General features: G+C 61.4%; 1 protein-coding gene across 1 annotated transcript in view; it reads right to left on the bottom strand.

Annotated features, from left to right (window-relative positions):
- The window catches only part of GRM4 (glutamate receptor, metabotropic 4), a 109,872-nt gene that overhangs the window by 65,641 nt on the left and 31,659 nt on the right, over positions 1 to 12,572 (bottom strand). Inside the window, exon 2 of the mRNA XM_015558676.1 lies at positions 1,317 to 1,533. Coding sequence (XP_015414162.1) covers positions 1,317 to 1,533 — 217 coding nt within the window. The remainder of the gene's footprint in view (positions 1 to 1,316; positions 1,534 to 12,572) is intronic.

Here is a 12,572-nt window from a genome sequence, read left to right on the forward strand (position 1 = left end):
CTGTGGGAGTGGGAGTGGCCGCAGCCACAGCCATCAGTCAGTGCCGCCCCACTTCCGCAGGCCGCCCTCTCTGCCAGGTCACAGGCACCCGGAGGGTTTGGCTGTACAATTAAAGAGGCTTATCCAAGATTTATAGCGGGATTATGCCCGCAGGGTGTTACCAACGCCAGCCGCTGGACACTGTGGTCCTTAGAAAAGGCAATTAGAGGCCGGGTTATGTGGGTATAAATATACAGACGCCACCCCAAGGTCGAGGTGCCACAGGAGCTATTTAGAGACACGGCCTTGGGAGAGGCCAGGAGAGGGGCGGAGGAGCCCTCTCTATAGGGAGGTGGGGCTGCCTCCCACTGCCCGCTCCCCGCTACCTCCAGACCGGGCTCACCTGCTGCAGGAGCCACCGCAGGCAGAGAGGGGCTTCCCTCCCTCAGCAGGGCCACCCAGAGGTGAAACCCTGTTATGTCAACCGCTTACCGCTTACCGCTGGCTGATGGCTAGAGTTTCTGACGCAATTAAGGGAAAGCAGTGAGCTTAACCCCGGGAAAGAGGCCTGTTGGGGGGCGGGGGGGTCCTCAAGGAGAGCAATTCACTTTCCCACGTTCCTCAAATCCCACCCACAGCACCGACCTCACGGAGGGGGGGGCCAGCAGCAAGATGTGACCCACGGCCCCGCCCGCACCCACCAGGCTGCTCAGTCTTAGGGACTCCGAGTTCCTGATCCCGCAAAGGTGCTTCAAGAACCTGCTAGCTGGCCCCTGACACCCCTTAAAAAGGCCACCTCCTTCCCCTCCCCTTCCCCTCCCCTCTGCCTGAGAGCAGCGGCTATTCCACCAGCTCCCACACCAGGAACACTGCCAGAAGCCAGCAGCAAGATGTGGCCCACAGCCCCGCCCACACCCCACCAGGCTGCTCAGTCTTAGGGACTGATCCTGCAAAGGTGCTTCAAGAACCTGCTAGCTGGCCCCTGACACCCCTTAAAAAGGCCACCTCCTTCCCGACCCCTCCCCACCCCCCCATCTGAGAGCAGCGGCTGTTCCACCAGCTCCCACACCAGGAACACTGCCAGTCCCTCTGCGGCCTGGCCACACCTGGCCACCTCTGCTAAGTCATTCACACCCATCCTCGCGCCCAGGAGCCACCCAGCTCCCGGCAAGGCCATGGTCCAGCGCTCAGGGGAGAGGCCGGGGCCCACAAGGGCAGGGCCCAGGGCAGGCAGAGCCCACACAGGACCCAGCGCGTGGCTGGGGGGCAGTGCACAGAGTGGTGCTGTGGCCGGCCCCCCATTCCCGAGATGACCCTGCAGGCGGCACCTGACTCACCGTCCTCTCGGGACTTCTGGATGAAGGCCTCCACGCCACTCTCGCCGTAGCTGCCCTCCGAGGCCAGCGTGGACACGTAGTTCCACTTGAGGGCACGGACGATGTCCACCATGGCCTGGGCCTGGTACGTGTCCGAGGGCACCACGCGGGAGAAGAAGTCGTAGCGGCTGTTGTCACTCAGGTCCGGGGCTGTGGAGGCGTAGCTGATCTGGGGGATCTAGAGGTGAGAGGGGCCACTAATGGGGGCGGTTGGCACCCCCACCCTGCCCATCCAGCACTGCACCCCGACACACCAACCTCCCTCCTGTCCCCCAGCCCTTCCTGCGGGCACTGCCTCCTCAATCCTGGGGGAGGCCCTGTGACATGGAGGAAACTGAGGCCCAGAGAGGGTGGGCAAATGGTTGGCCGGCCTTGCCCCTGGCCCCAGCCCAGGTCCTGATGCCGCCCACCTCCAGTCAGCTCTCCCTGCCCCTGTCCCTGTGCCCTCCCCACTCCCAGCAGGAGTGAGGCCGGCATCAGGTGGGGAAGTGCCTGGCCTGTCGGCATCAAGCCCTCCTCCAGAAAATCTCCCAGCAGCTTACCTGGTCCTGTGGCTGGTGGTCCCCCAACAACACACCACGAAGTCACCGGGAATCTCACATGTGCACACACATAAATGTGTGCATGTTCACATGTGCACACATGCATCTATACATATGCACACATACATGCATGTGTATACACACCCCAGGGACCTCTGGGTGCCTGGATTTACATAAAGAGTTGGAAGATCCCAGCCAGGGGAAATCCCCAGGTGTGTGCGATGGTGTGGCCTGGGGATGGGGTGGGGGGATGGTAGTAAGAGGGGACCCTGAGGGTCCATCTCCTTTCCCCAGGGAGCCCCTGGGTCACCACCCAGCAGACCCTGGACCCAGGCTCCAGCTCCCCCTGCCCCACCCTACCCTCCCATGGATGGAATCCCAGGAGGCCAGAGCAGGTGGGGCCTTCGAGAAATCCCTCTCTCATAATCTGGGACTCAGGGCCGAGAGGCAGGGGCCCACCGTCCCACAGACTCGAGGCCTGCTGCCCCAGCTCCCACTTACCGCGGCCTTAGAGCACCTTCCTGGCCCACAGCCCGCCTCCCGACCCCCAGGCAAAGGTGAGATGCAGAGCCCTTAAGCTGCTGCCTCCCGTGGTTGACATCCACCACCTTCAAAGCATGGGAAGGGGCCCTGTGGACCTCCTGCGCCTCCCCTCCTCCCGGCCCGCACTCACAGCCCCAGTGCCCTCCGCACAGGCGCACTGCCCGGGCCCCGCAGGGGTGCTCAGTGCTCCACGCTCTCCATGCCCACCTCCGTGCACACCAAACGCACTGTTCCTGTGCCCTCTGCCCTGCCCTCAGCTGTCCAGGGTGACAGGGTGAAGGGGTGGGCATAGTGATCTGGGCTGATGTCCAACCTAAGATTTATCCGCTTAAGGAATCACCAAGTCAGTCCTGGCCACAAACACTCGTGGCCAGAGCTTTCATCCCTGCGGCAACTGAGGGTGGGAAATGTCTGGGCGAGAGGCTTGGGGACGCCCCCAGGACAAGCGGTTGTCCACTTAGCCTGTGCCTCTGCTGTCCCCATCCCCAAGGAGAGTCAGACGCACCTTCCACTGAGGAAAAGGGCACGGCCAGCTCGGCCCTGGCGATGTCCCCAGCAGGGCCCCACTGAGCTCACTCGTGGGAAGGGACCCAGTCCCTGGGAGGCTTGGGGAGGGAACCAATGATTGGGGAGGCCCAGGGGAGGGAACCAATGATTGTTCTGGGTTTTCTGGGCAACTGAGCCCCTCTCGGTGCAGTTCTGTGCTCATACACTACAGCACCCTCTGTACAGCAACACTTGGAAACAACCTGGCGGAAGACGCTATGGCCGTACAAGGAATACTATGCAGCTGCAAAAAAGAACAGGCAGCTTTCCAGGCACTGCTCTGGGCCGCTCTCTGAGACACGGGGTCAAAACAACAGCGACAGAGGAGCAGAGTGCAGCCCTGGCGCCCCTATTGCGTGAGGGGCCGTGCATACCCGGTCATAAACACACAGATCTGCAACGAAACGGTGAAGGCGTCTCTGGGGAGGGAACCCTGGCTGGGGCAGGGTTGGGCAGGGACCTTTCACCTTATACCCTTTGTGCCTTTTGCATGTGGAATCATGCAAACATAGCCCTTAGAACACAAGCACCTGTGAGTCTTGGTGAGCACGTGGGCTGCTCTCCCGCCTGTGCCAGCAGCGTCTCTGCCTGGGAGAGCACTTAGCTGAAAATAGCCCCTCAGGAGTGACCAGGAGGCTCATGCACTGCGGAAAGACAAAAGCTGCTTCCGGGCTTGAAACGCAATGAAGATGAACGCCAAGTGCATCTGCGTGAGTGTGTACATGTGGGCACACACAGGCACACATGGAAGCCTGTGCCCTGAGCTCACAAGCACACAGCACACTCCCTCTTTACCCCTCCTACCAGGAGTCATTAGTGACGGCCTGCCACGTGTAGCTAGCGCTGAGCACTGGAGACAGACGGTGACCACTGCCCTCATGGGCTCCCGATCTAGACAGAGACGTCAAAGGAGGTGATGCAGGGCCGTTAGAGGGGACGAGGGTCCGGAAGGAAATGGAAGATGGCGGAGCAGGGGCTGCCAGAGAGAGGGGCCAGGGAAAGCTCCTCTAACAGGTGACACTGGAGTTAAGATCCCAAGGAAACAAAGGTCGAAGCCACATGGGTATTTGAAGGAGGGCATTTTGTGCAGAGGAAACAGCCAGTGCAAAGGCCCATGTGCATGCATGCATGTGGGTGCACATGTGTGAGCAGGCATGTGCATTGTGTCCATGCACACACGTGTGTTTGGAGCCTGACTGTTCTCAGCTGCTGCACTAACCTGCAGCCACACACACCCGGTCTGGTGGGTCTGCCGGCACACACTCAGGCCCGGGACCACTGGCTCCCAGACTGACAGCAGCCAGTCCTGCCCACACCGCCCTGAGAGGAGAGGGGGCGTCTGGGCCCCCTTAGGGCTCAGTCTCCTGCAGCCGGTGCTTTGTTCAAGGCTGTTCCGAACAGGCAGGAGTGAACCCCCTACCCTGACCTGCACAAGGCCGACACCCCAAGCCAAGTGGGTGGATGTCCACCACCGCAGCTGCCCCAGGGCCACCTGACAGAAACCCCACCCTCCTGCTGTGAGCTTCAGCGTTTAGAAGCACCTCCTCATCCCCTTCCCCATGCTGACACGCACGGAAGCTCCCAGGGCACACGGAAGCTCCCAGCGCACTCTGGAGCCAGCCTGCCCGGGGCTGTGCCACCCGCTTTGCCCCCCTGCGAGACCTTAGGCAAGCGAGAGGCCTCTCCAGGCCTCAGTTCCCCCTCTAAAGTAGTCATAGCAACAATGGAGAAGACTGTATTAGTGAGTGCCCGCAAAGTGCTTAAAACACAGAGGCCCTCAGCAAACTAGAGATTATTACTGGGAGGGAGGCAAGGCTGGGGCCCTTGTGCCCATTTCACAGATGAGGAAAATGAGGCTCCGAGAGATGAAAATGTCCTGAGTATCAGAGCCAGGTGATACCTGCAGCAAGGCACAGGGCGCAGCTCCGCCTCCCTGTTCACCACCCGAGTCCGGGCCTCGGGCGCTGCTCACCCGCCCAGCTGACCCTGCTCCCTCTGCTCTGCCCACAAGCCAGGCCCTCAGCATCGCTTTTCTTCAGATGAAAGGCAGCCGGGCTTTCAGGTGCGTGACAGCTACGCGGGCAGGGATGTGCGGGTCACAGAGCCGGCCAGAGGCCAGCTTCCAAAGACCCGGCCTGCACGGTCCCCACCGACACCCCTCACCCCCGAGCCAGAAGGGCCTCCGCTGCAGACACTGCCCTGAGGAGCAAGAGGTGTTGCCCGTGGGGAGGGGTGTCCCACTGAGAACCCGCACAGTCGGCGCGGCACACCCCATGGAGCAGGAGCACCTCCTGCCCGCTGGTGCCGGCACGGACGCTCGGCCGGACGCACGGACATAAACAACCCACCTTAGAGACTAGCCCGGGGAGGGCGGGGCGGGAAAAGGAGTCCTCCCAGCTGAAGCGCTGGGTGTGGGGCACCAGGAACTCCTGGGGCCTCGCAGGGCAGCTGGCCAGAGTCCACTGCTTGATGCCAGGGAGAGTCAGCCCTGACTAGGCCCGGGGTGACAGCGTCAGGAGCAGAAGACAAGAGTGACCCCAGCCGCACACCCACACCCCTGGGCGCCCCCACAATTACCAAGAACAGAGAAGGGACTTCCTAAGCTTGGGAAGTGGAGGCGCCCCGGGCAGGGGACTGGGCTGGGGGCCAGGTGGCCTGTGGAAGGACAAGGACAGGCCCAGACAGAACTGCCTGCCACCCGCCCCACAGCCTCCTCAGGGCCACACACTAAGGGCCTCCCCCACACTCACTGAGCCACTGGGGGCTGCCGGCCCTCCCTGAGGGCATGCGGGTCAGGCGTTCTCATTAGTCAGACCTCGTTACCCCGCTCTGTGGACACAGACCGGCCGTGACTCCCAGAGCGAGCATCCGATCACCCAGGCCTGGCCCTGGGCCAGCAGACCTACCCCCCAGTGCCATCGATTGTCTGCCCAGCCAGCCACCCGGGCAAGCCCTGACTGGGCCTTCTGCCCAGAGCTGAGCCTGCCGGTCTTCCCACCCCAGGGCACTCGACCTCCCAGCTCTGCCCCTCCCCAGGCCTGGGGACTGGGCGCCCCGGCCTCCTCTGCCCATCACACAGGCCCCTTGCTCTCACATGCGGCCTGCAGCATTGCCCACTGTAACTGAGAAGTGGGCATGAGAGTCTCTGAAGCGACAAGGCACTTAAAAGACAATACAATTTGCACACAAGGCTCGTGAGGTCCCTTCACCACAGCTGCTCCCACAGCCACCAGCCTCCGCCTCCCACACGGTGCCCGGTCCCGCCACCCACACGCCTCAGACACTCTGTTGATTCATTCACGCAGTCACTCCTCAACAATGGTTTCCTGAGCGCCCGCTAGGCGCCTCGCACAGGCTCCGGCCCGGGGGTAAACACAGACTGATGCCGGCGTCAGGGAGCTGTCACTAGTGAGAGAGACACTCAGTAATGAATGGAGTGCCCACGACACGATGGTGCTGGTCCGGAGCCATTCCAGCCCCGGCCTTCCTGGCACGTGGTCACGGTCCACTCCCTGCCCTGAGGTTCCTGGGACCGTGTGGCCTGTTCCGGCCAATGAGCTGGGAACAGGAAAGACTATCACGTGGAGGCCAGAGCACTGCCCTGCAGCTGTGAGTCCCACGGGGCCCATGCTCCCTCTGCTGCCGGGACCAGCCACGCTCAGTCCCTGAGGAGACGGGCAGGGCGCCCAGCCAGCCTGGAGACGCGTAAGGTGGCGGTACTGCGTGCACGTATTTTAAGCCGCAGACCTGGGGGCGGTTTGCTCCTGCGGCAGCCCCTCGCCGGCGCTGACACACATAGGGAGCACAATGCTCTCGCTCCCGGAGAGCCAGCCGGGAGGGACTCCCATTTACCTCCGCCCACGAGCCTGGCTGTGTCAGGCTCACGCTCCTCACAGGCCGGTATGAGCTGGAATGAATTAAATTCACCCAAACAGACACACACACATGCAGTCAGCATCGTGGGAACTCGCATTTACTGAGTGTTATGTGCCAACAACGGTCCCAAGTGGCTTTATATGCCTTAACACTCCAATCTTATGCTCTCCATTCTCCCAAAATGTACTGAGGTACAGAGAGGTTAAGTAACTTGTCCGAGGTCACACAGCTAGTGAGTGGCTGGCTGAGCCAGGAATTGAACCCAGAGGAACTGCCCAGAGCCCATGCTACTGACTGTCATGTAAAACCTCAGCCTCCCCTTACAAAAGTGGGCCACACACACACACACACACACACAGAATCTAAGGGTGAGGGCGGCAGTGACAAGGAGGGCCGCCCACATGTCCTGTGGGGCAGGGTTCCCAGGGCAAGCCCCCCGCCCCGGGGCTGCAGCTGTCTGCCTGGTCTCATGGCAACACCCAGAAGCCAAGCGTTGGGGGGACCATCCCTCGCCCGACTCTGACCACCCCGCTCCGGGGGCTGCCCAGCCACTTATCAGGAGAGCAAGCAGACACTTGGGTTAATTTCCAGGCCTGTTCTCAGCCAGCCCCACTTCCTCTCACGCTCAGCCCCCACCTCCACTCCTGGCTGCCACACGAGGGGCCGAGGGGCCCATCTGCCTCCAACACACAGGATCACACGCAAACCTCTGCCTCCCAGACGAGATGAAACGATTTAATTAGAACTCTATCATCAAGCCTTTCGGACCCAAGCTTTTAATTAGGATCACCAACCCCACCCAAGGCTGCCAGAGCCTGGGCTCGTGGCCCCTGACTTCTCTCCCTAAGGCCGCAGGCACCGCCAGAATGTGTGGGCACCTCCACAGTCACCATGCCCCACTGGCCAGGTCAGGGCCCTCACCAGGCCCACTGCCGTCACCCCCACCCCACCGCTGGCCCCACAGTCTCAACTGGCCTTTCTCCTCCCGGCACCATAATGGGGAAATGGCTTGGGGAAGTTCCTATCATCGTGCAGCCAGAAGGACTGGGGCGCTCAGGTGGGCAGGAGAAGGAGAGAGAGCACATACCAGCCTTTCTTTGGGAGCCCTGCCAGGTGCTAATAAAATGCCCTTTACAGCTCAGTGTAGGGCAAGCTGTCAAAATTATCAGCAACACTTGGTATTTTACCAAAGCATTTTCACGTATATGACCTCTGACCTTATCTCTGACCACTCCCACTGTGGCCTGGCTCTCCTCGCCCCAGCCACACCGGCCTCCTTGCTGTACAAGGAACATGAGAGGCACTCTGCCCCAGGACCTTTGCACCAGCCATTCCTAGTGCCTGAAGGCTTCCCCAGGTATGTATGTGGCTCACTCCCCCACTTCCTTCCCCCCAAGGCTGCTCAGTGTCACCTCAGGGAGGCCTTCCCCCCCACCATGCCCTGTGCCCACCCCCACATGCCTGCTTAGATTCCCCCCATAACAATGGTCACTTTCTATATTTACGTACTTATTTCATCTGTTATCCACCTTCCCCTAAAACATCAGCTCCGTGAATCCAAGGACATTTTGTCCCCATTGTGTCCTCGGACACCTGGCACAGCACCTGGCACAGCACCTGGCACAGGGCGGGTACTCCATGAAGGAAGGGCCACTTCCTTCGTTCCAGGCATCCAGCTTGAGGACAAGCCCCGCAGTGAACACCTCAGACGGGCGAGGAAACGGGCTCAGAGCCACGGGGCCTCGTGAGGTCACAGAGCTGCCAGTGGCCATGCTCCAGCTCTCATGTGGCCTGACGCTTCGCCCGGGCACGCCGAAGGCTTACTCTGCGGTAGGTGAGCCACTCCACGCAGTGCCTGGCACACGGGCGATGCTCTCAGGTCTCTTTCCTCCCTCGCTCACCTCCTGGGCCTGCAGCTGTCTGCCTGGTTTCACAGCAACACCCAGAAGCCAAGCGTTGGGGGACCGTCCCACACCCGACTCTGTCCACCCCACTCTGGGGGCTGCCCAGCCACCTATCAGGAGAGCAAGCAGACACTTGGATTAATTTCCAGGCCTGTTCTGAATTATGTTTTCCGGGAGAGAACCAGACAGATGCAGGCAACAGGCCTCTGAACAAATATTTCCCCAGAAAGCACTTTATTCGGTTCCTTGTCTCACCCTTTTAAGCATTATGTTTTCTTAGGAGTCAGGAGGGAAAGGGAGGCTGGTAGATACGGCACAGAGGCCGGCAGATACGGCACGGAGGCCGGCAGATACGGCACGGAGGCCGGCAGATACGGCACGGAGGCCGGAGGAGAACAAAGGGCACGCGGAGAGCCCGGCCGGCCGCGGAGGAGGTGCCGATGCGCTGGGAGGATTTATAGCCCATCAGAGGCCAAGAGAGCGGGCGGGGTGTGGGCAGCGCACGGCTGAGAGCAAGCGAGATCCTCAAATCAGCACTTGTCCTATTTCATAAGCGAAATGTAGATCAATAAATTACACTCACTTTCGCAGGTTTTACATGCTGACGCCGTAACCTTGTCAGAGTGATACATGTGGGGGAGGCCAGGGATGGAAGCGCTCAGAGGCCTGGGGAGGAGGGCAGAGCCCTGGGGGGCCCCAGGGGCCATAGCACTGCGCCTCCTTTTCTTTGGAAGCACCTGGCAGGGTTCCCAAAGAAAGGCTGGTCTGTGAGTTTTGCTGGAAGAGGAGAGGCCTGCTCTCTCTCCTCCTCCTGCCCACGTGCCGGAGGTGAGAGGCAGGCTGCCACCCCCCTGCCCCGCTCTGTGACCAGGGCAAGTCACCTCTCCTGTGAGCCTGCGTCGCCTCATCTGTTGAGTGGGCACAGGTGGTGAGCATCTGGGCTCTGCCAACCTCCCTGAGGGGCTCGCAGGGAGCCTGGATGCCACAGGAGCTTGGAAAGAGGGCAGCAAACCATCCCTGTGCTCGGTCAGCATCCAGGGCGCAGTTAGCCACACAGACGCTCCTGCTGTTCGTCCTCACCCTGAGGCAGGGAACCTGAGCCCGTTTAGACGGGAGAAGACGGGGCTCAGAAAGCTGAGGCACACGCCCGTCACCAGCACTGGGACCAGAAGTGGCTTCCAGGCCCATGTGATGGCAAAGCTGGGCTTTTTCCATGCCACAGGCTCCCTGGGCCAGGGATCCGACACCCCCCGCCCCACCCCCGCCCCAGGTGGCTGCAGTCCCAGGGGCCAAGCTGAAGGTGCTGCTGGGCGGGGCCTCAGGACATGCACCGGATGGGCCAGGGCCAGGCACCTTGATAGCTGGGGCGCGGGATGGGGGGGCGGGGGGGGGGGGCCTGGGGCAACTACAACAACAAAAACTTGCCATGAAGTAATTTAAATCGACGCCAGCCCACTAACCAGTAGCTAGCGTTTCATGGGCACTTCACAGGGGTTATCTCCTTTAATCTTCACACAATAACCCCATGCAGTGAACACTATCACCTTCATTTTTCAAATGAGTAAACTGAGGCCCAAGAAAATACAGAAACAAACTCACACAGCAAGTGGCAAAGAGGGACTTGGATCCAAGGTTGGCTGACTCCAGCCCCCGAGAGCTCACCCCTCTGGCCACCTGACGGGCACTCCTCATTCATTCCTGCCTCCGGCCCTTTGCCCATGCCACCCCGCATCTGGGAGGCAGCTGGGCGTTTCCCCGTCCCTTGAGCGTGCGGCTTCACCGCTCGGCCTCAGTTTCCACATCTGTTCAATGGGGGCTAATGACCCTGCCCCACTGGACTCACAAGGTAAGGACAGAAAGAGGGGCCTTCACTATGTGGGTGTGACATCCGAAAGCCTCTTCCGCAAAACCAGCGACCTGCCCACAGGCTGCAGGAGGGCCGGAGAGCTGGGACAACCTCAGTGAGTGGGGCGCCCTGGGGTGTGTGTAATTACACCCGCGTCCAGCAGCCCAGCGCCAGCGATGGGGGCGTGGCCAGGCTGCGAGGACATTAACCACGGTGCCTGCCTGTGCTCTCCAAGTTCAGTTACTGTGCTGCGCTGCGTGTAACAGATGGCCCTACAGTAATATAATGGGATGTATTAACATTACTGAACACGAGCCATTAAAAGTCACATCACCGTCACTCGGGTAATTTATACCACGGCCGGGCGGCAGGGCTCCAGGAGGCAGGCCCCACTGCAGCCCTGGGGCTTCCGCTGGGAAGGGGCCTGAGCCCTGGGGCCGGAGCCGAATCCAGCTCAGAAGGAAGGTGCAGCCAAGCAGGCAAGGCCAGGCGACCCTCCGGCCGGAATGCAGGCTGTGGTTGGGGGGCCCGGCCCAAAGCCCTCCAGCCAGGCTCCACACACTTGACCACCCACCCCACCCCCCCTCAGCACTGACCATGCGGCCTGGCTCTCCTCTCCCAGGGCCCTCCTTCCCCTCGGGCAGCCCCTCCTCAGCCTCCTCACTGGTCCTGCCCCCTTTCCCTGAAAGAGCAGGATGGGGGCTCAGTCCTCCAGCGCCTCACCTCTCTCCACTGCTCCCAGGGCACCGGCAGCCTGACGACACGCCCCTGAACCCCAGGCCCCACCCACTGCCTGATCCCTTGGCATGGAATGGGCAGGTCAAGCTACAAAGGCCCAGAGCTGAGCCCGACCCCCAGATCCAGACCAACGCTGGACACAGCCCTGACTCCTTTCCCTCAGGCCCCAAGTCTGACTTAGCAGCAAATACTGTTGGCTCTTCCTTGAAAACATCCAGAACCCAACCACGGCTCCTCCTCCGCTGCTACCGCCTGGCCTGGCACTAGCGTCTCTGGCCCAGACGTCACAGCAGCCGCCTCACCGGTCTCCCGCCCCCCACACTTCCCTCCCACCCCCACTCACAGGCACAGCCCATTGCCCACCGGCACCACGGGCCCACCCTGCACAGCCCGCCTCACCGGCCTCCCGCCCCCCACACTTACCTCCCACCCCCACACACAGGCACAGCCCATTGCCCACCGGCACCACGGGCCCACCAAAGCCCACTTAGATCCTGTCCCTCCTCTCTTCAAGAGGCTTCCGTCTCAGCCAGAGTGAAAGCCAAGGTCTTCCATGTTCACTAGGCCCTCCCCCTCCTCCCCCTTAGCCTCCTGACCTCACATCCCTCTCCCTTCCCTGCTGGCTCTGCTCCAGCCGCTCCGGCCTCCGTGCTGTTCCTCCCAACGCACCAGGCAGGACCCACCGCAGGGCCCTGGCACTGGCTGCTCCTGCTTATCATCACCTACAACACTGAACAGCTCCTTCACGTGTCCTCCTGACCCTCCGCTCCCTCTAGAATGTCAGGCCCACGGGGACTCGGTTTTCTGTCTGCTCTGCTCACGGCGATAGCCCGGGTCTCAGGACAGTAGCTTGCAGGCTCGGCAAATGGATGTGAATGACGAATGAAGGGGCGAACCAGAGTAGAGTCTGCTTTTACCTGATTCTCATGAGTTCCTCTACAATATTCTGTTGGGAAAACATCTGCTTCTAAAGAGTGTGGACACCTCTGGCCTGGGCCAGAGAGAAGCTGAGAAATGGATAGGCGATTCAGCCAAGACCAGAGGGTGGGCTGGTGGCCAGCTGCTTCTGGAGGCCACCTCTCCCCTGCGCACCCCACTGACCAGCACTGCCTCCGGTGGCGCCTGGGGCTGAGCTGACTTCTGATTCCTGGAGGCCCCACTGCCTCCTCACGCACGGGCGGCCCCTTGCTCCCACCCGCCTCCCGCCAGCAGCCTCAGGAAG

This window comes from Myotis davidii, unplaced genomic scaffold (assembly GCF_000327345.1).
Source record: "Myotis davidii unplaced genomic scaffold, ASM32734v1 scaffold1073, whole genome shotgun sequence".
Classification (NCBI taxonomy): Eukaryota; Metazoa; Chordata; class Mammalia; order Chiroptera; family Vespertilionidae; genus Myotis; species Myotis davidii.